The sequence below is a fragment of the Ictalurus furcatus genome, chromosome 6, assembly GCF_023375685.1.
Source record: "Ictalurus furcatus strain D&B chromosome 6, Billie_1.0, whole genome shotgun sequence".
Classification (NCBI taxonomy): domain Eukaryota; kingdom Metazoa; phylum Chordata; class Actinopteri; order Siluriformes; family Ictaluridae; genus Ictalurus; species Ictalurus furcatus.
This window is the reverse complement of record NC_071260.1, coordinates 723,243-744,468: the sequence shown is the minus strand read 5'-3', so window position 1 is coordinate 744,468 and position 21,226 is coordinate 723,243. Positions and strand designations below refer to the sequence as shown.

The 21,226-nt window shown below is 41.1% G+C and overlaps 1 protein-coding gene across 1 annotated transcript in view; it reads right to left on the bottom strand.

The window, feature by feature from the left end:
• Positions 1 to 420: 420 nt before the first annotated feature.
• The window catches only part of asic4a (acid-sensing (proton-gated) ion channel family member 4a), a 50,416-nt gene continuing 29,610 nt past the window's right edge, over positions 421 to 21,226 (bottom strand). The window contains exons 2-10 of the mRNA XM_053626120.1: positions 10,505 to 10,649; positions 8,911 to 9,038; positions 8,140 to 8,293; positions 4,594 to 4,647; positions 2,827 to 2,983; positions 2,608 to 2,699; positions 1,571 to 1,650; positions 1,256 to 1,366; positions 421 to 940 (exon numbers count right to left, since the gene is read on the bottom strand). Of these exons, the coding sequence (XP_053482095.1) occupies positions 815 to 940; positions 1,256 to 1,366; positions 1,571 to 1,650; positions 2,608 to 2,699; positions 2,827 to 2,983; positions 4,594 to 4,647; positions 8,140 to 8,293; positions 8,911 to 9,038; positions 10,505 to 10,649 (1,047 nt within the window). The 3' untranslated portion in view covers positions 421 to 814. The remainder of the gene's footprint in view (positions 941 to 1,255; positions 1,367 to 1,570; positions 1,651 to 2,607; positions 2,700 to 2,826; positions 2,984 to 4,593; positions 4,648 to 8,139; positions 8,294 to 8,910; positions 9,039 to 10,504; positions 10,650 to 21,226) is intronic.

Genomic DNA, 21,226 nt, shown 5'->3' with positions numbered 1-21,226 from the left:
GCAAACCAAAAAATTATGGAATTACCATTCAAGAACAATATTAAATACATAAATATGACTTTATTCATTAATTGGTAATATCGTCCCCTTTAAAGTGGACAAGAAGGTTTTTGTTTTATTTCTGAGAACTGATTTTTTTTTTATTATTATTATTATTATTATTATGAATGAACTTACAGTGAGCTGTAAACTTAGCAGATGATGGCTCAGTCAGCTTATCATTCAAACTGTGGGCACATGTAGGTCTTGATTCTTCATTTCACGTTATTTCACATTTTTTTCACACCCATATGAACACACACACACACACACACACTAAATTCTCTACACAAGTCATTTTAGAAAAGTATTATCTTTAATACAGTTTAAGTGAATAATCATAAACAGTTGAATATAAACACTGTGTTTAGTGTGTGTCTCCTAGAGAGACAAATATACGCTACTGCTCTGATACACACTCGCTCGGTTATACAGCGAGAAGACGCTCGTGTCCAGCACTGACCAAATCATGTCCCAGTGACTGAAGGGGAATTTTACAGGACGGCTCACACAGAGGAGTAGGAGCGCAGCTGGAGAAAGTCCTGATCTGGCACCCAAACTGCTCCAGCAGTCCAGCTCATCCAGACATCCAGCACTCAGATCATTAACACACACACACACACACACACACACACACACACACACACACACCCTCTGACTGTCCCAAGCACAGGTTTAGGAATTGAGCTTTGGCTGGAGCTTTCACTGGTGAAAATAAGATCCGAGAGAGAAAGACAGACACCGAGACAGAGACAGAGAAAGTCCGTAGTATTGGTCAGCAGGCAAAGTCCTCATTTTGATGACGAAGGTGATGATGATGAAGATGATGGTGGTGGTTTGGGAGGAAGGTTTTGTTGAAGGTTGCACCCTCTACATTTCTCTCCATATGCTCACTGACATCCTGTCAATCACACACAGGAGAAAGAGACGCTATCAAAACTCACTCACTGAGACTTCTAGGACAATATTACATCATTTTGCTTCGGAATGTTAACTGGAAGAACATGGAACTCCAGATCCAACCTCAAAGAGACCAAGACTCAGAGATCCTCTCTCTACTGAGACTCGGAGACATGCTGACAATGAGACTCATTAGGACTTGCTGATACTGATATTCAGCGAGACTTGATACTAGCACTCACTGATATTGTTATTATTATTGTTATTGTTATTATTATTATTATTATTATTATTATTATTATCATCATCATCTGACCTTTGTCTTTGTGTCCTGAAGGTTGACTGTAGCTACAGTGCTGGATTGTTGTTGTGGTCGTTTTTCTTCCTTCTGTGGCCTTAACACACGCTGTAACCTTAACTTAATCACCTGCAGTCAAAAGAGAGAAGAAGAAGACCAGAGGAGATGAAAAGACGAAGAGGAAAATAGAGTAGGAAGGAAAAGATGAAGAGAATAAGGAAAGGAGACAGCAGTGTGGATGAAGGTGAGAAGCAGCACTAATGATATTGTGTCTTACAGATAAGCTCACTCACTGACACGCTTCATTACACAACACTAGCAACTCAAATTTACCTCATAAAAGTAGTCGAGAATCTCAAGGACGGTGAGGATACTCGCTCCAATGAAGAGACCCATCTGTCCTCCGATATCACCTGAGAGTAAAACAGGAGTAAAGATGGAGGACGATTAGGACAGGGACCGTATGACATCGCGTCCATCAGGTGTGAGTGAGACTCGGGTCCTGAGCTCCACAGCACTGAAGTGTTCAGCTCTGCCTCATTTAACACACCTGATTCAGCTCATTAGCTCATTACTGTTGCCGTCATGAACTGAGCTCAAGGTGTTACAGCAAGAAACACGCAGAACCGAACTCTTACCCTCCTGAGTTACAGCAAGCATCGAGACATTTTAACCTCCAAAACAAACAGCAGCAACATTCTACAGTGAATAAAAGTCCGAGTGAATAACAAGCTCTTTATGTAATTAATCCAGGAACTTAAGCTCATGAACTTTAAAAAAAAAAAAAAAAAAAAAACAGCCCAAGAACCTAAACCAAATTAATTAAATAAAGGTTAGCACATAAACTTTCCCTCTGGAACATTATCTTAGGAACTTAACACCAGGAGCCTAAACCATGGAATTTTATCTCAAGAACCTCACTCCAGGAATTTTAGACCATGAAATTAAACCAGGAACTTAGGACTATGAACTTGAGAAAGTTTGCACCCTAAACCTTACATAATTTAGGATATGGACTTTAGAACATGACCTTTAGTCCATGAACATAATCCCAAGAACTTTAGACTTTCAATTTATGCCCAGGAAGTTTAGACCAGGAATTTTAGATAATGAACTGAAGCCCAGGAACTTTAGAACATGAACTTTCGCTCCTCACAAAGATGCCTTTTTACAAGTCATAACCTTGCAATCATGGTAAATCCAACATAATGTAAATGTACTATAAGCTGATTCCAGTCTAGGGGAAAGTGAATAGGAATACTCGAACTGCGTTCATCACCAGGTTTGGACCACAGTAGAAACTGGAGCTAGTGTTAATTACCTGACAACACATTTTATCACTAACACCTGACGGCAGATCCAATCCTCACCTAATAACCCAGCAACATCGTAGGCTTTCTTCTGCTCGATTGTCTCATAGTTCAGAGCTTCAAAGAAAATGTCCAGAATGAGGAAGTTTTCTCTGGAAATAAAGGAACATTATCATACACTGAAAATATAATCAATAAAATACACATGTTCCATAAAACAAGAACAATAATAATAATAATCAGAATAATAATAAGAAGACGACAAACGATGAAGACTACCTAATGTAATCCTCTGATTTGTGGTATTTTCTGGACAGGTATCGTGCAGAGCCTTTACTGGGAATCTTCACCATGGAAAGCTCTTTACCGTAGCGCGTCAGATTACAGGGAGTCTCACATGCACACGAGAACTCACCTGAACTCTTCTGCAACAGTTCTGCAACACACACACACACACACACACACACACAGATGGGAAAGGGCATGATGAACAAGGTCCTGCTAGAGTGAGCCCATGAGCAGAAAGCCTCACTCAGTAAATGGAGCTAGAAATCCATTTGACAAAGTGCAGGATTGGATTTATGGACAGTTTGATGATGATCATAACTGCTCACATCTCTCATCATTGTCTCTTAATAAAGCGCATTTATGAGCTTCATAAAACACAAAGAGCCAAGCACAGCTCCTCAGAAAAGCTGGAGACCAGAATTTGGCTCGGATGTGGCAGGGAATGTGTGTTGAACTATATACTGTAGTATGGATGAGTGAGTGTAAGGACACCATTAATGATCATACACTGACCTCCCTGAGATGTAGTTAGATGGAGTTAGAGTGTCCCGATTATGTGTTATCATCATAATTTCAGTGCATCAATGCTTAGGCTGTTGCAATTTTCATTGGTTGAAGAGATATGCCTTATGGCTTTGTAGTGTGGTTTTTTTTTTAGTACCCACCAGCAAGACTTAAAAAGAGTCAGTATGCTGAGGTGGAAGCAAGTCTACCTGTACGAGTTCACCAGAGAAACGACATCAGTCAGTTACTCGTACACATCAAGAATCCCTGAGTATTTCACTGAAAACTCAACTCTGTTATCCTCTGCTTCTTCCAGCTATGTAACTTTATCTCAAGAACTTTATCCCGGGAACATATGCAGCAACTTTGAGAAGAAAAAGGATATTTCATTTACACAACTGGGCAGTTGAGGATTAAGGGCTTTGCTCAAGGGCCCTGGTAGTGGCAGCTTGGCAATGCTGGGCTTTGAGCTCAAAACCTTCCAATCAGTAGTCCAATGTCTTACCTGCTAGCTACCGCTGCTGTTTTCTGGACTGCTAGATCCCAACCATGGTCTAAGAAGGTATCTTGGATGGTGGAATGGCTTGAATGATGGAACAGTAGGTCCAACCATCTACTCAAACAGCTTGTCCTACCAGAGTTTGGGAGTGGAAACCCTGCAGTGCCTGTACTTAATTCCCGATGATGCTACAATCTCAAATCAACTGGACATGAGAAACGTTTTTGAACAATATTTTAAGTATGGATGCAAGAGGGCCTTCACCTCTACCCCATTTTCTTGCTATTTCACCCCATCCCTTTCCTGCAATTCTTCAGCAACATCAAGATTAGCTCCTCATTAAATATCATCTGCAAGAATGTCATCTACCAAGAACCTTTGGGCATCTGTTGACCAGCTGACAATCTGAGAAGCAGATTCGCTAACGTTCTCTCTTGCACGTGGTCAAATTTTTTATATCATTTTATATCATTGAGCTGTATAATTCCACTTAAATTATCTTGTAGTTCTTGCCATTGCATTGCAGTTTTCAGACTTACTTAGGGTTAGGGTTAGTAGGGTTGTACTAATCCTTAAACAGAAAAATAATCATGTTCCTCTTGCATCAAAGCTAGCTGTGTGCTTGGAGTACACTTGCCTCATCAGTTATTCAAGCTATCCGTTTGCCACGTTAAATAAACGCAAGAATAAATCTCTATTTTTCTTTATTCAAGGGTGCATGAGGGGTTTTGGCAGAATGAAAAATATGTGCTTACCCAGTGCTTTGTCCACACACTTGAGTTTGTCAGGGGGGCAGATTTCTGCATTTCCTAGGAAGGAAAACACAAAATGAATGCAATCAAGCAGAAGCGGCGAAAAGCAAAATGAAACAAAAACAGTTATAATAAAGATGATGTGTGAGTATCCTTTGGCACCCTGTCCAGGGTGTACCCCGCCTTGTGCCTGATGCTCCCTGGGATAGGCTCCAGGTTTCCCCGTGACCCTGAAGTGAAGGATGTATGAGATGGATGGATGGATGGATGTGAGTATCCTGACAGAGTGAGAGATAAGAAAAGATCCACTTCTGGACACACCTTGTCAAAGCATTCTTGCGTGTATCTTGTTTTTTTTTTCCCCTTAACAGGTGTATTTATATTCCGTTCTGATTCTTGGCTCATTGCTTGTGTGTTTAATGTTCTCCTTCTCAGTGACACAAGGGCTGATGCCCGTGCCAGAGTCAGTGCTGCTTCAAGTACGCTCAGATAGAACGCTACTCTGACATACAATTATGAGTTTGATTGGATAGCTGTCTAACCCCAGAGAACGTGATTACGTGTCTGATCAACATTTCACTGCATGCTAGATAGCATTGCTCCATTTAATAGAAAAGAGAACATTAGAATGTAAATGCAATCAAACTAAATGGGTAGGACAGGCTCTTACTGCTGCTAAATCAGCATCTCTCTCCACCCTAACACAAGACAGCAAAAACAGTCCACTGTGACCCTGACCAGCATCAAGTTATTCCTGAAGATGAAATACTGAATGAAATATTAAAGGAAAGTGTAATTAAAAAGAATACGAACCATGCTTGCTGGTAGCTCAGTACAACTAACATATAAATCACAGAATCTTTCATTTTCAAACATAAATATGTCACCTACACCCCAATCAAGCTTCATCAAAGTCTGGAGAGTGTCCAAGTAAATATAGGTGTCCGTAGCTAAACACTCTGGGAATAGTAGTTAAGGAGCTAGTGTAATGGACTCAGGGTCAGAGGGACTCAAGTCTCAGAGGGAAGGTGGACAGAGAGATAAGATTCATGGCCAGACACTGTCTGCAGATGGTGAATATGAATGTGTGTGTGATGACCGTGCAATTACTTCCTCTAGTGTCTGGCTCTCATTAGTCATTATTCTTTTCCTTTTTTTTTCTTCTTCTCGCAGTTACCCGCAGATTCAGATATCCCCGATTCCGACGCCATCCAAACCCCCTGGTGCTCATATTTAAAAAGTCTTTAAAAAAATCAATTGATTTCTTCTCCTTGCCAGGTCCTCGCTAACGGCCAGAACTCAACAGTGCAGTGATTAATTAGAGTAGAACCTAATTGTGGCATGTGCTATACATGGCTCTCTGAGCTAATGTTTGGCCAAGAGCTTCTTTTTCTCTTGCCATTACGGCTAAGATTGATTTGGAGACAAAACAAAAAGACCCCAGACTTCATTAGACCCGTGGTGGCTCTGTGGTTTGGGCACGCTGCTCAGTCATAACACATGGACTGAAAGTTTATTAGCAGGACACTTGGATTGAGAACAAGACTTTTGTGGCACTTTCATCTGAAAGCAGGTAGCCATATTAGTTCACTCTGAATAAGCATTCAAACCAATTCAAGTGCACCTAATCTAGCCATGAAAGGGTGTGAAAGATGAATGGTCACTCGTATAATAATCCTCTCATTTGCTTGAACTAATGATTATTCTCATCTTTTGTTCGTTGCTACCACCTGAGTCTCACTGGGCAATTGTACGGCGTTTCTAAGCTGTTTCCGATTTCCTACAGGTCATGATTCTAATGCTTTCTGGTCCATCTGCGACACAGTAAGCTTATTGCAGGGGTCATCACCTGGCAGACGACAATCCTGGCAAACTATTTTAGTCGACTGGAGAAAGACTGAAGACTTACCTCTTTCTGTTTCAGTCCTCTGTTTAAATCACATGGATTTATGTAAATCATGTAGCTGAAGGCAGATCATCAGACCAGAGTCTAGCTACAGGGCAAGCGACGTTAGCTCAGAATAGGAAGCGTTTTCAAAGATTTTCGTAGATTTTTCATTTTATTTAGCCTCTCTGGTCGGATCAGCGAACTGGCGACATGTTCAACAATGAAAACAGGATGTGTAAACAAGATTGAACAGAGAAGTGTGTTTATTCTCCCCACTCCAAATTTAAAGTCTTTATGCCACAATGAAGCTAAATATAACCACTTTTATAGCCATAAACGAAACACCAATGGCTAAGCATTAAAAACAAATTGTTGTTGACATTCACTCGTGCTAGTTAGTCACTTATCTAGCCCTTTGTAAGTGAGGCATTTTCTGTAACTGGACCTTCAGGAATTTTAGTTGAATGCACCTGATCTACGGTTTCAGGCAAAATAATTTGGAGAACACACGTTTGTTACCTATTAGAAGATATTAGAAGTCAAAGAAATTCAGCCAGGTTGTTTAGGAAAGCGATGTGAGGACAACAACCTTATTGATGTGATAAAAGGGTGAGAACAAGAGAATTTAATCGGAGTAAGTGTGCTGTGGGCCAAAAGTAATCTACATACACAGTGGTGAATTATGTGAAGTATTGCTGCACAAGGGCTCACATCAGATACTGAAAGCAAAGGTGCACATACTTTTGCCACTCACAGATATGTCATATTGGATCATTTCCCTCAATAAATAAACGACCAAGTATAATATTTTTGTCTCATTTGTTTAATTATGTTCTCTTTATCTACTATTAGGACTCGTGTGAAAATCTGACGATGTTTTAGATCATATTTCTGCAGAAATATAGAAACTTCTAAAGGGTTCACAAGCAGCCACATTAGGAGCAAAAATGACCCAAAGCCAATAATCTTTAGATTTTTTGGGGTTGAAATTGGACCAACTGTAAGTTCTAATGTCTACCATGTTTGAGATCTCAGTAAAGTGTTGATGTTCTAGCAGCCAGATGGACGTTAATGTTAATTTCTCACACTGCTTCCCTCGGCTTTAGCTCAACACTTGACGTGCACACCACACACCTAATGGCTTTGGGGTGGTCAAGACTAGATCCTTGTGTGGCGAAAAACCCGGAAAACTTTCGCATGTGTGCCTGAGATGACACGCCCACCTGCCTTTGACTTTTCTTAACTTCGCCATTACTTTCCTGCCTTGCTAAAAACTTCATGTGACACAGGAGCAGAAAATTAACATTATTATTATATATTATAATCTTTCTCAGAATATAATTCAATCACCATCAATTATGTTACACAGCTATCTACCAACTTAGGAGTCTGACTCAAGTAATATTGTTAGACAGAACAAGTCATTTTTCTCAGAAGGTAATGCAAATTCTGTACGCAGGTGTCATTTATTCTGTAAAACAGTGGAATGTATTGAACAACGTACACTGTAATGGACATATAAAACTGAAGAAATAGAAAATAAGGTAGTGGGCTGTGCTTACAAACATTAAAAGTTACATTGCCAAACATGTGCCCCAATTCAACTTGATATGAAATAAATATTTACTAAATAATATAAGGAATATAAATAGGTCCGTTACCAGGCATGTGCACCATGCGGCACTGGCACTCCTGCAGAACGAGCTGAGTCTCACAGTGTAAATGACAAGCACTGATACTGTACGAGTCATAACCCGGGATAGAGCGATCAGCGGAAGAGCGACAGTTTCCCCACGGCTGGGGCAGATATGTCAACTATAGAGAGAGCGAGAGAGAGAAATACCATCATAAATACACTCTTAGTTGAAGCACTCTTTAAAGCTATGGCTCTCTCCCAGGGGTCCACGATTTTTTCCCCTGCTAGAGTAGTGGAAATCACAACCCACCATTACTGAAATTATTATATTTATAATTGAGTTTTATAGTTATTAGGCTCACTTGAATTGAACTAATTTAATGCAAAGCTCAGTAAGTAAAAAAAAAAAAAAAAAAGACATCAGCATATATAATTGCTAAGGAAATTAAACGATTTTAATTGGGGGGGAAAAAAGTTTTGGGGATGGAAAGTTCAGGAATTGAATTTTCCAAAGGAAAACTTTGGAACTTAGAACATTGAGAAGCCCTGCTTTTTGGACATTATTCAGAGTTTCCCCCATAAAGCCAATTTCCCAGAACTTCTGACCATCTGCCCAAAATTTTTAACTCAAAACCTCATCCATTTACCATGATCTAAATCAGGGCTTCCTGGGAGAGTCAGTTAATATTGGAGAGTTCAAAACACCTGTAGAAATGTCGACTGGCTCATCTGCTGTTTTGAATTATGAAAACATTTTCATATATTATGATTTGTGTGTGTGGTGGGTGGTTTGTACCCTTTGCTCCTGACAAGACACGAAGGTTTGGAAACCTGGTGAGACTCCAAACCCGAGCTGGTGGATGTAAGGCGGCTCATCCTGACTGTGGATCTGCACACGGATCCCTGCTTCTAAAGACGTCTCGTCTAAAGAGAGATGGAGTACAATATACAGAATATCAGAGAGAAGCTGTGTGGATTTCAGTTTCAATATATATATATATGAAGCTGAGGTGACAAAAGTAATATTACAAATGTTCAAAAGTCTTAGCCAAGTACCAAAAACTGTTATTAATAAGATGTCAGATCATATCTCTCAAATACTCCAGTACAGTATGTGTTACTGGAAAAAAGTTCTAGTCGTGCCAACATATAACACTCTATGGCCTCGAAAAAAGAACCCTGCTCCACCATCAGCCTCTAAAACCCCTGCTCCACCATCAGCCTCTAAAACCCCTGCTCCACCATCAGCCTCTAAAACCCCTGCTCCACCATCAGCCTCTAAAACCATCAGCCTCTAAAACCCCTGCTCCACCATCAGCCTCTAAAACCCCTGCTCCACCATCAGCCTCTAAAACCATCAGCCTCTAAAACCATCAGCCTCTAAAACCCCTGCTCCACCATCATCCTCTAAAACCATCAGCCTCTAAAACCCCTGCTCCACCATCAGCCTCTAAAACCATCAGCCTCTAAAACCATCAGCCTCTAAAACCCCTGCTCCACCATCATCCTCTAAAACCATCAGCCTCTAAAACCCCTGCTCCACCATCAGCCTCTAAAACCATCAGCCTCTAAAACCATCAGCCTCTAAAACCCCTGCTCCACCATCAGCCTCTAAAACCATCAGCCTCTAAAACCATCAGCCTCTAAAACCCCTGCTCCACCATCATCCTCTAAAACCATCAGCCTCTAAAACCCCTGCTCCACCATCAGCCTCTAAAACCCCTGCTCCACCATCAGCCTCTAAAACCATCAGCCTCTAAAACCATCAGCCTCTAAAACCCCTGCTCCACCATCATCCTCTAAAACCATCAGCCTCTAAAACCCCTGCTCCACCATCATCCTCTAAAACCATCAGCCTCTAAAACCCCTGCTCCACCATCAGCCTCTAAAACCCCTGCTCCACCATCAGCCTCTAAAACCCCTGCTCCACCATCATCCTCTAAAACCATCAGCCTCTAAAACCCCTGCTCCACCATCATCCTCTAAAACCATCAGCCTCTAAAACCCCTGCTCCACCATCAGCCTCTAAAACCCCTGCTCCACCATCAGCCTCTAAAACCCCTGCTCCACCATCATCCTCTAAAACCATCAGCCTCTAAAACCCCTGCTCCACCATCAGCCTCTAAAACCCCTGCTCCACCATCAGCCTCTAAAACCCCTGCTCCACCATCAGCCTCTAAAACCATCAGCCTCTATTACCCCTGCTCCACCATCATCCTCTAAAACCATCAGCCTCTAAAACCCCTGCTCCATCATCAGCCTCTAAAACCCCAGCTCCATCATCAGCCTCTAAAACTTATAAAACAAGGTTTGTTATTCTTTTAATTTTGGAACAGTATCTGTGTTCACGCAGTTATTTGGTCAGACTGTTTAGGCATTTAAATTCTCACTCGTTTCTCTCCAGATGGGCAGATATTCATCCTGCTGGATGTCCAGCATGATCTCCAGGCCATTTCCCATGCCTCCCTGCTTTGTCTTTTTGGATGTTGTTTTGTTTCCATTGAACGTATAGCATTTCCCATATCTTGTGTAGACCTGCAAGAGGAAAACACATGTTAAAACTGAACTGCAGAAAATCATCATGAAAAAAACTGTACACCATTCCAATAGACCAGCATACAAAAAATGATGACGAGAAATGCAACAAAAATAACTGTTAAAAAAAGAAGAAAGGAAAAGATTGTCTTCAGTGACAGATCTCTGATGTACATTCGAAATGATCAACTGATAATAACCAGGAATTTATGCCTGAACTTATATTTACCATTTCCATACCACAGAGTTTTACAAAATAATACAGCGACTCCCCTTGCAGCTTCGAGATCCAGAAATAATAAGTGCTTAAAGGTGAAGGAACGCAGCAGCAAGTTTCTCCTTACTTCACTTCTCTGAGATTATTTTATCAGTCATTACAGAAAAATAACACTCTTAAAGAGTCAAATTCCTGCTGCTTCTCCAAACTCCAGAGCAAACACCACGACTAATCTGAGCCAGTGCCTCCTGGAACCTGACGCTACTCTCTATTAAACTCCGAGAGCGGCTTTATTCCACGCTGTACCTGGGATCAGATCGATTTTGAAGAGAGACACTTCCACGTTCCACCTTAAATCCGAGACGATAATAACGATTTAAAACCCTGCAGCTCGGTGTCAAAGAGGCAAAGCCTTTTCCTCACAGCTTTTATTGTATGTCGTATTTCTCTGAAATCTCTGACGGACGTTTCGGATGTTGTCTGTTAAAAGCCCTGCTTTATAATAATATTCTTCAATAATCTGGCGTCACATCCGAACGTTAAACGTGTATGTTTTATATGGCAGAGATAAAAGCAGGACGGAATGAAGACGTGACGTCTGAAGTGAACTTGAAAAGCTAAAATTCATTCAGAGTAAAAAGCTAAAAATAAAAACCCTGGCGTTCCACTCTTCATAGCTTTCTCCTGGTGTTAAATTAAAGGTGACGTAAAGACATTTATTCAGGCGCCGCGTCTCTAAGCTCGAATAAAAACACCAAGAGTTAAAGACAAAAACACTGACACGTGAATGACAAAGGAGGAAGATGACAGGAATAAACAGAGATGGAGAGGTGATGACAAACTTTCTCTCTCACACACACACATTTAACAGCCTTCGTGTGGACTCTGATCTCAGAAGGCTGTGGTGGAATCAAAGCAAAGCATTCTGGGTAAAATGAGCATTTAGTGACTCACTGTCACAGCTGGACTGGAAAAACATCAACAGCTGCGATTACGATCTGAGACAAACGTCTTACATCCAGGAGTTTCAGGAGTTTTCACATAAATACACACACAAACACTCCAAATGGTCCGATTCCACCAGCGCTCTGATCAAATCTCTCACAACGTACACACTGTAACAGCCAGGACAATACAATCTGAATAAAACTCTCATTGTCACAGTGACACCCCGATCTTACCCCTAATCTACACTCGTAGAGAAGAGGGTTCTCTCTGAATCGAGAAACGGAAGAACACAGGAAGTGAAGCCGAATCAGTCAGGACGTGTTTGGAGTCAGAAGCTCACACTGCTGATACAGCTAACGAGAAATAGGAGTCAGAGAGATCAAAAACGAGTACGACAAAGAGAGTGAAAGAAAAGGAAAGAGAGGAAAGTGAAGATGAAACCGATCCACAGGAAGAAACAAACTCCGACGCACAAGTTCTTTCATGCTCCAGTTCTGCTCTAAACTCTTTCACTATGGCTCGGCTGTCGGTCATTAAACAGCGTGACTTTTCCCATAATGCCACGGGGCAGAGAGCTCCAAGCTGAGACGCCACCACTTTAAACGACGGGTAAATTTTCTCCTGCTACGTCTCACCAAAAATCATCAGAAGCCCGAGCCGGACTGCGCGTCTCTGTGTAACTGATTGTGGAACCAAATATCATTCTTAAAAAAACCCCATCATTGTTTGCTATTGTTTCCTCTAATCTGATTGTTTAGATAGGCTTCTTTTATGGGCTTATTCGATAAACAAGAATTCTTAGATTATTAAAACGGTTCTACTGGGAACTCTTTTCTGATAGAGACACAATCTGTTGTTTCTGTTCTTGTACACAGAATCTTTACGAGTTCCAGCAGATGAAGAACCAAACTTCAGAAAGAAACAAATCCAGACACAGGAGATGTTTCATACTCCAGTTAACTCATTTAGGGCAAAAATAAAGTCAACGTTTTATCCTGAGATCTGTTATATCCGCTGAGATCCGCATTCTTTTCATTTTAAACGAAGAATAACAACCAAAATTGCACATTAACACCAATTTCTTAGACATTGTTATTCAACACGTAACACTGTAATTCCACACACAGGCCGCACACTCCAGCTTCCTTCCTGGTGAGATTCCTAAACACATAAGCATCTCATTAGCATAAATCTTCCCAGCAGCTTTAATTGGCCTTAATTGCTAGCCATTAGCATTCCATGGACTCCATTTCCCCTTCAACCTGCTGCTCTAGTGGCACATGATGGAGCACCTGGTTAATGATGGCCATCTTTCTCCTCCCTTTTTACTGCTACTGAGAGATAAGAAAGAAAAAGTGTTAAGAGGAACTAGAGGAAATGTAGTTAGGTCTTTAAAGATATAAATAAATGTGTATAAGAAATAAATGTGATGGAATGATTGTGGAATGTTGATGAATGATGGTGGAGATGTTGGGGAAGATGTTGGAATGGTGGTGGGGATAATGGAATAATGGTGGAGAGATGCTGGAATGGTGGGGAAGCTGATGGAATGGTGGTGGAGAGATGGTTGAATTTTGGTGGAAGGATGGTGGAATGGTGGGGAGAGATGGTGCAATGGTGGTGGAGATGATGGAATGGTGGGGAAGCTGATGGAATGGTGGTGGAAGGATGGTGGGGAAGCTGATGGAATGGTGGTGGAGAGATGGTGGAATAGTGAGAAGAGATGGTGGTGGAGATGGTGGAATGGTGGTGGAGATGGTGGAGGAGAAGAGGATTTACATTTATCTTAAAAAAAAAAACCTGAGAAAAAGAAAATAAAGCAAGCGAGAAAAGACCTGAAATGATAGAAGAGTAAAGTGAGAATGATGCCGTGGATCATTGCTTAACAATGTTGTGTCCCATCGCTCTTTAAATTTTATAGCACTATAACTACGATCACTTTAAATCCTCAATCTATCTTCTCATTCCAGAGATCAATAAAAACAATACTGAGGGAAATGGAGCAAAAAACGTCTCTTACTGTGCTCGAGGAGTGGAAATAAGACATGGACACAATGGGACAGGGTCTTATGTCTGTTTTTAAAGATTTCAGCTAAGCATACACTTTAGCCACTTTAGCTGAGTCACACAGGACTACGTCCAGGATGGGATTTTACAGGTTCCTTTGCAGGAACCTCAAGTGACCAATAAGGTGTATCAACCAACATTTAGGGCTCTAATTTTTTCCCCTAAACTTCCATCTCCACCAATGAGAGTGCACAGGGAACAGATCTGATTGGTCATGAAGCCATAAACACCATAAAGACTGTATTGCACAAATCAACCCTTCACTTTCACCCTTCAGAGTGAAGAAAGGAGGTAGCTTATACATTTATACAGGCAGCTTAAAACTTTTACGAGCGTAAGAATAGCTAGGGGTCTCACAACAACAACACACACACACACACACACACACACATACAGACGCATACACACGCATACAGACGGCGTGACAGTTTCAAGCCTCTGAACTATAGCAGCTCTCATTTCAAATTTCATGCTCCATTTTGTGTGATGGCTGGTGTGTGTGTGTGTGTGTGTGTGTATGTGTGTGTGTGTGTGACCACTTCAGGCCAAAACACTGATGGTTGTGCAGCTGCCATTAACGTCTCCAGAGAGAAGGAACAATTTGTGTTTTGGGTTTTCAAAAACGTCTCTTCATTCTTTTTCATTTCTCGTTCTGTTTGGAACTGTCGGCTCGTCTGAAGTCAAATCAAACGCCACAAAAGCACTCCTTTCTTTCACCGAACTTTCCTTTTTATTCAGCGTAAAAATCCTGACACACACACACACACATCTTCCTCATAAATAAATGGCCGTCTGCGTTAGCGAAGGCATTAGCATTCTGAGCAAAACATCAATTCAATTTCTCATTCCGTAAAAAAGCTTCTAGAAACTTCCTCATTCATTTCCTGCAGCTTCAGACCCGAGTCTCACAGCTCAGAATGACACGACGCTCAGAGATCAAATTCAGACCCAGTATTTTCTGAAACGACGTCCCACGGTGAGGGGGACAAAATGACTGTCCACATCTAACCTGCAGGACGTTCAGCGTCTCCTCGCTCACATTAACATTCAGAACAGGAAGCACGAGTGTTTCCTCCTGAGATTAACGGATCTGTGACCTGACGACCCGCTCGCTTCCTTCTCACATCAGTTTCTCTCTCAGTATCAGTAATTATGATTTCAGATGTGCAGTGGATTCAGAAAGTATTCAGACCCTTGTGGCAGACCCTATTGTGGTGTTGATTTTGAATGGATATATGATTTTTTTTTTTTTTTTACCCATCAATCCACACAATCGCCCATAATGTCAAAGTGAAAACATGTTTTCAAAAATCAAAAACTGAAATCTCTGTTACATTTGATTCGCTCACAGGTGGCGCGTCGGTCCGTGATTGGACCGCTGCCGCACGGTTGCTCCACCGGTCGGTTGTGTATCTTCCCTAGAGGAGGCGGAGCTCTGGGTTTAAAGCGCAGCGCAGTGCAGAGCAGCCGTAGCAAAGAGTACGATATTGCAGTAGATGGCCTTAGACACAGCCCGATGTAAATGTAGACATGCAGAAAGAAAACCTTCAGCTCACAAAGACAAGTTTGTATAAGTCAAAGACTATACTATGTTCTGTACCTTGTAGTTTTGGTTTGGTTCGAGCGAACGTATCCAGCTAAGCTAACATACCGTCTGTCTTCCTGTGCTGGCTTATTTAATATTCGCTAAGTCCTTGACTTTCCGTTCTTCAGTGCAGGTAGTTCTGGACGCGTCTCTACATAAACATGCTAGGAATATCCATCTGTCTAGACACACTCGGTTAGCGGAGTGTGCCACCCTCTGTAACTTTGCCACCATCTGTGTCGATCGAATGGGTACGTACATGCTACTAATCCTGCTTTGCCTATGTCGATCCTTTCCCATCCATTATCACCAGCTCTTCCTCATTGTACTGCTAGACAGAAATACGGCCACGTAACACTCTTATTCACAAAAGTATTTAGACTCTTTCCTTTGGCACTCCAAATTGTGGACAGGTGCATTCTGTTTGCTTAATTATCCTTAATGAGTCATGAGTTCAAACCCCAGCGCCACCAAGCTGCCATTGTTGGGCCCTTGGGAAAGGCCCTTAACCCTCAACAGCTCAGATGCATAAATGAGATAAATGTAAGTCACTCTGGATAGTGATGGAATAAATGAGATGTGTCTAAAACACAGAATTGGAGTCCACCATTCCTTTGGTGAAACATGGTGGTGGCAGCATCATGCTATAGGGTTGCTTTTCCGTGGCAGGGACAGGGACACTGCTAACAAGAATCCAAGAGACGTATCCAAGAAGACTTGCAGCTGTAAAGGGGTTTCTACAAAGTACTGAATAAAGGATCTGCATACTTTTGTGAATACAAGATCTCAGTTTATTACTTTTTTCTAAAAACCTGTTTTCCCCTCATCATTTTGAGTGATTAAGTGTAGACTGATGGGTAAAAATGTCAATTATATATATCCATTCATAACCAAATCCCCAACACGATAAAGCGTGTAACAAATAAAGGGGTCCGAATACTTTCAGAATCCACTGTACATGAGAAGAATCCCGATTTAAATCAAACCGCAAGTGGAATCTTGCTGAATAATTCAGTAATGTGACATTTTAACCAATTATGTAAATGCATTTCAGAGGAAACTGCGGTGTTTTAATTCAACAGTCCTTGTTCACAGACTCCACACGTCACTCAAAGTGGTCACGCGTCAGATCAGACGCTCTTGCCGTGACGTGACAATCCAACCACGAAAAAGAAATATTCATATAAAAATGTGTGAAGTAAAAGCTACACAGGACAGTTGTGAAACCGTTATTTTAGATGAACACATGACAGGCGCATCACAAAAAAATGTGAATATCGTAGAAAAGGTCCATTGTTTTCCCCCGTAATTTAATTCAAAAAGTCGAACTTTCATATACTGCAGCTTCGTTACACATAAAGTGAAATATTGCAAGCCTTTGTTTGTTTTAATCTCGATGATTACGGCTTACAGCTCACGGAAAGCAAAAATACACTATCTCGAAAAATTAGAATAAACAACTGGGCTGACCAATCAGAGCAGAGCAGGCTCTCAGAAAGGAGGGGTTTAGACAGACCGAATCCTTGATCGACCCGTTTCAGACACTGTGAGAAAAGAGATGATACTGCAATGTATACTATCAGAAAATGAACGTGTTTTTGGACCTTGGATGCATGTAAACCTACTGTAGGAGACCTCCAGAGCAAAATTAGCAACCTTTAATGTAGCATAACGGGCCGCTTTAACGATTCCCCCAAAGCGACAGACAGCAGAACCCACCACATTGCTGGATTTAAGCCTAGATTGAACCTTTTTACTAGAAGTGTATATACTGTATAGTTTCTGTTTTAGTTTAGACAACAATAGTAAGTGACTCTCTGGAGCTGAAATTATTCTGAATGTCTGACTTCGGCTTGTAATCAGGACGTAATTAAAGTGTTTCAGAACGATGACTGCAGTCATTAGTGCTGAATGAAACAACGTGTGTGTGGAACAATTAATCTCTGAACTAATCAAATTCTCCTTTACCACACACACACACACACACACACACACAGTGATGTCTGGGGCCTGTACCATGAAGGTAGTTGAACTAACTCAGGGTTACGGGATTAGATTCGAGTTGATAAAACCAAACCAATCCGATCAGGCTTTATTGGTACCATGACGCTGGTTATCAACTTTCTCCGTCAACCCGGGCTTTGATCTTTAAGATATGATTAGTCCATAAGCGCGTGCACATAAAAGCGTGACGTCAATGCCGAAAAACCACCAGCGTTCAACATGGAAAATAACAGCATACTTCAGCTTGCTCACAGCTGATTGGTCCAAGTTGGGTTTGAGTTCTCTTACCCAGAACAGAACCTTCCCCGGAGCATAAGTTACTATGGCGATGAACACTGGTAAAAGCCGAGCCACTTTCATGGTACCTGAAACCCAGGGTTGGCACAAACTAAACTGAAACTTCCCTCACTAGCCACCTAAACCAGCTCCCTGGTACAGGCCCCTGGTGTCTCAGACTGGCCAAGTGTCCACACAAACACATAAATAATAGCGAGTGTGAGCGTGACCTCTCCAAACTCCCAGTTTAATCTCGAGTACACTGCTGCACACTGCACTTCCAGCTCTGCTTTATTTAAACATTAAAACGTTTCGTTCTCAGGGACGCGTCCCGTCTCCACGAACTCTGCACAACACGGAGGATTTAATTTCCCACAAGGCCTTGCTTTAGTAGCACGTCAGCAACGAGACTACAAAAGCCAAAAGGTAAGGACTTTTTCCTTCTGTCTCCATCTTCAAGACAACTGTATGGACATTAAACACGTCCTCACGCCGCCGTGCGTCCTCTCCGTGATTATACACGTCCTCGCGCCGCCGTGCGTCCTCTCCGTGATTAAACACTTATGTGTCTGACATAAGTGCGCCATTTACACGGCCTTTAGGATAAAATTCAGAAGATGAAATAAAATGCTTTAATATGGTTTGATATGGAGGTTTTTCTCTCAGCAGGTCATTCTCTGGTGCATCTTTCCTGCTCAAGCAAAAGCACATGAAACGTGTTGTTTACACTCGTAGTGCTAATAATATTCATATGAAAACGATGAAAATGGCTCTCACTTGTTAATATATAGCTAGGATGTACATGCTGAAACGTGCAGTACAAGCTGAGACATGGCGTGTAATGACGAGCTGACACACACCTGACAGTAACCCTACAGCAGTGTTTCCCTCCTGAGTGTTGGGTGTTTTATATCACTGGATAAACGTGAGAATTGACTCTAACCTTCACACAAGCACCAAAGATCTTTTCCCTGAATGGAAGTAAACACAGTTGTGCCACACACACATCAGCAGAAAAACTGCACCGACGGCACTGACGCTAAAGTGCTGTCCAGATGTGTGTGTGTGTGTGTGTGTGTGTGTGTGTGTGTGTGTGTGTGTGTGTGTGTGTTCAGTAATGTTTGTAGTAATTCTGAATAAGGGTCATTATTAGATGCGTAGCGACTCCTTTTAAACCTCGCCTATGTTTTATTGATATGTGGTTTAAGAGACAATAGAAAAGAGCGAGTGCTTCCTGGAGTGTGTTTATAAAAGCGCGAAACCTCTTCTCCCACAGGATACACTGCAATCTTTCCCAACATGTCAGTTCAGATAGGATCTATATTACCTGGAGTTATTCCTACTGTTTATTTTATACAGCGGAAAATACAGGGTCATTTTTCAAAAGGTGTGGACACACAGTCTGTAAAATAAACAACAAATTGGCGAAGACGGATTCGGATTGGACTGAAATCCCAGAGATGCGCTGGTAATAATCATGAAATAAACATAAATGTTAAACGAATCCCATCATAACAGGACCAGAGAGACCAGCTGGGTTAGAATTTCTAACATCGAAATATGTGAGAAATAGGAAACGCTGCGCTTTTAGAGTAATGGAGTGATGCACTTTCCTTTCATATCATTAAATATCACACTACTCATTCATTCATTCACTCATTAATGCATCCTTCTCACCTCTCAGGTTTGTGACACTTTACAGGAGCATGATATTTTTACAAATAAATCTAATTTATTGGATCAACTGGTATTTCTTTCCATATTTTTCAGTCCATATTTTTTATCCACGATTTTTTTTTTTTCAGGTTTAAAGGCGAGTGCTCGTGATTAAAGGCGCGTGCTCGTGATTAAAGGCGAGTGCTCGTGATTAAAGGCGAGTGCTCGTGATTAAAGGCGCGTGCTCGTGATTAAAGGCGAGTGCTCGTGATTAAAGGCGGTGGTCGAATAAACTCTTTTGGGAACCTTGGAGGTGTGAGCTACATGCAGGTGATTTTAATAATCAGAATTTTGGAGCTGAAATAATCGCCTTAAGCGGCTGCGTAACATGACTCTGAACACGCGGAACTTTCCCCACATACATACGGATGTAACTTTTAAACCTTAATTGCCTGATTAAAAAAAAAACAAAAAAAACCCTTTCTAACAGGAACTGTGATCTATTAGTCCTAGCATGAGGAGATGTTTTTGATCATCTGTACAGAAAGCAATGCTTCGTTTGGCTTGACTAAATCTTCACTGTCCTCTCTCTGCATTAACCTGCATGTGATACAACGCATGATGTTCACACTGACAGAATCAATAAACCGTCAGAGACTCTAATCCTCATGTACTCACTGCTGGGCTCTGACTTCCTTCTGGATTGTTCTACACTGAGTTGTGCTGATGAGGAGCGGATCTTGCTCCTGCAAGCGTCAGGTCTGGAGTTTGGTAAGATTTATCTAGCTAAAGTTTTACACCTAGCAATCTTCAATGTTTGTGTCCCAGTACGAAAATGAGGAAATCGATATCAAGACAGTAAACAGCTGAAAGTGCCATCTGTTCTGCTTCATCACTGAGACTTCTTCAGAATCAACTGTGCAATTGCAAACCATCTCTCAGTGGAGTTACACTGCTCCTCTTCATCTGAATTCACAACATCGTCCTGAGCACTAACTGCACAGCCAGGCACTGAAACAGGAGAGAGAGAGAGAGAGAGAGAGACGCATCTGTGTATTCAGTCCTGTCAAGCGCTCATTCTTTACCCCCAAATTAGCCTGCAGTTCCTCCAGCACTGAAACAGGACATGATAAAAAAAAATCACTGGATAAATAAATAAATAAAAGAAACGGTCCTAAAATCTAGCCCAGAGGTACACCATGCTGAGGAAGACAAATCAGTAATGTTTACTGAAAATGTTTGATGTCTGAGGAGTGAATTAACCACACCGAGTATACCCAAAGCAAGGAGATTATATCATTTCATTTCATTTATTTTAAAGTGACACGCCTAATTTTAACATTCCTTTATTCTGCTGATTAACATCAGCCATTTTTATGATTTATTTAAAGGTGAACGAAAATGACCATTACAGGGTTTTATTTATTTATTTATTTATACAGGAAGGATTATGTGACTAGCTTATATTGAAAACATGAAAATGAACAAAATTGTTTGTTTATTATATTTACTATATGTTTCGTTTTGGTATATATTTATTGTTTTTTTTTTTTAAATAATTAAACGTTCGTTTATATGTTTATTTTTTTAACATTATTCATTGTTAAAAAACAAATAAAAATAATAAGCAATTACTTGTTCAATTTACAATTCGGTCTATGGTAGATAACGGTAATAAATAAATAAATAAACATGCAAATATTGCAGCAAATTGTGATCAAGCTGAATAACTGTGTGTGGTGGTGTGTTTTTCCTCCTGTGTGAAGCAGAATGGTGATTTTGTCCTGTTTCCATGAAGATATTTATACCACTAATTTGTGAAAT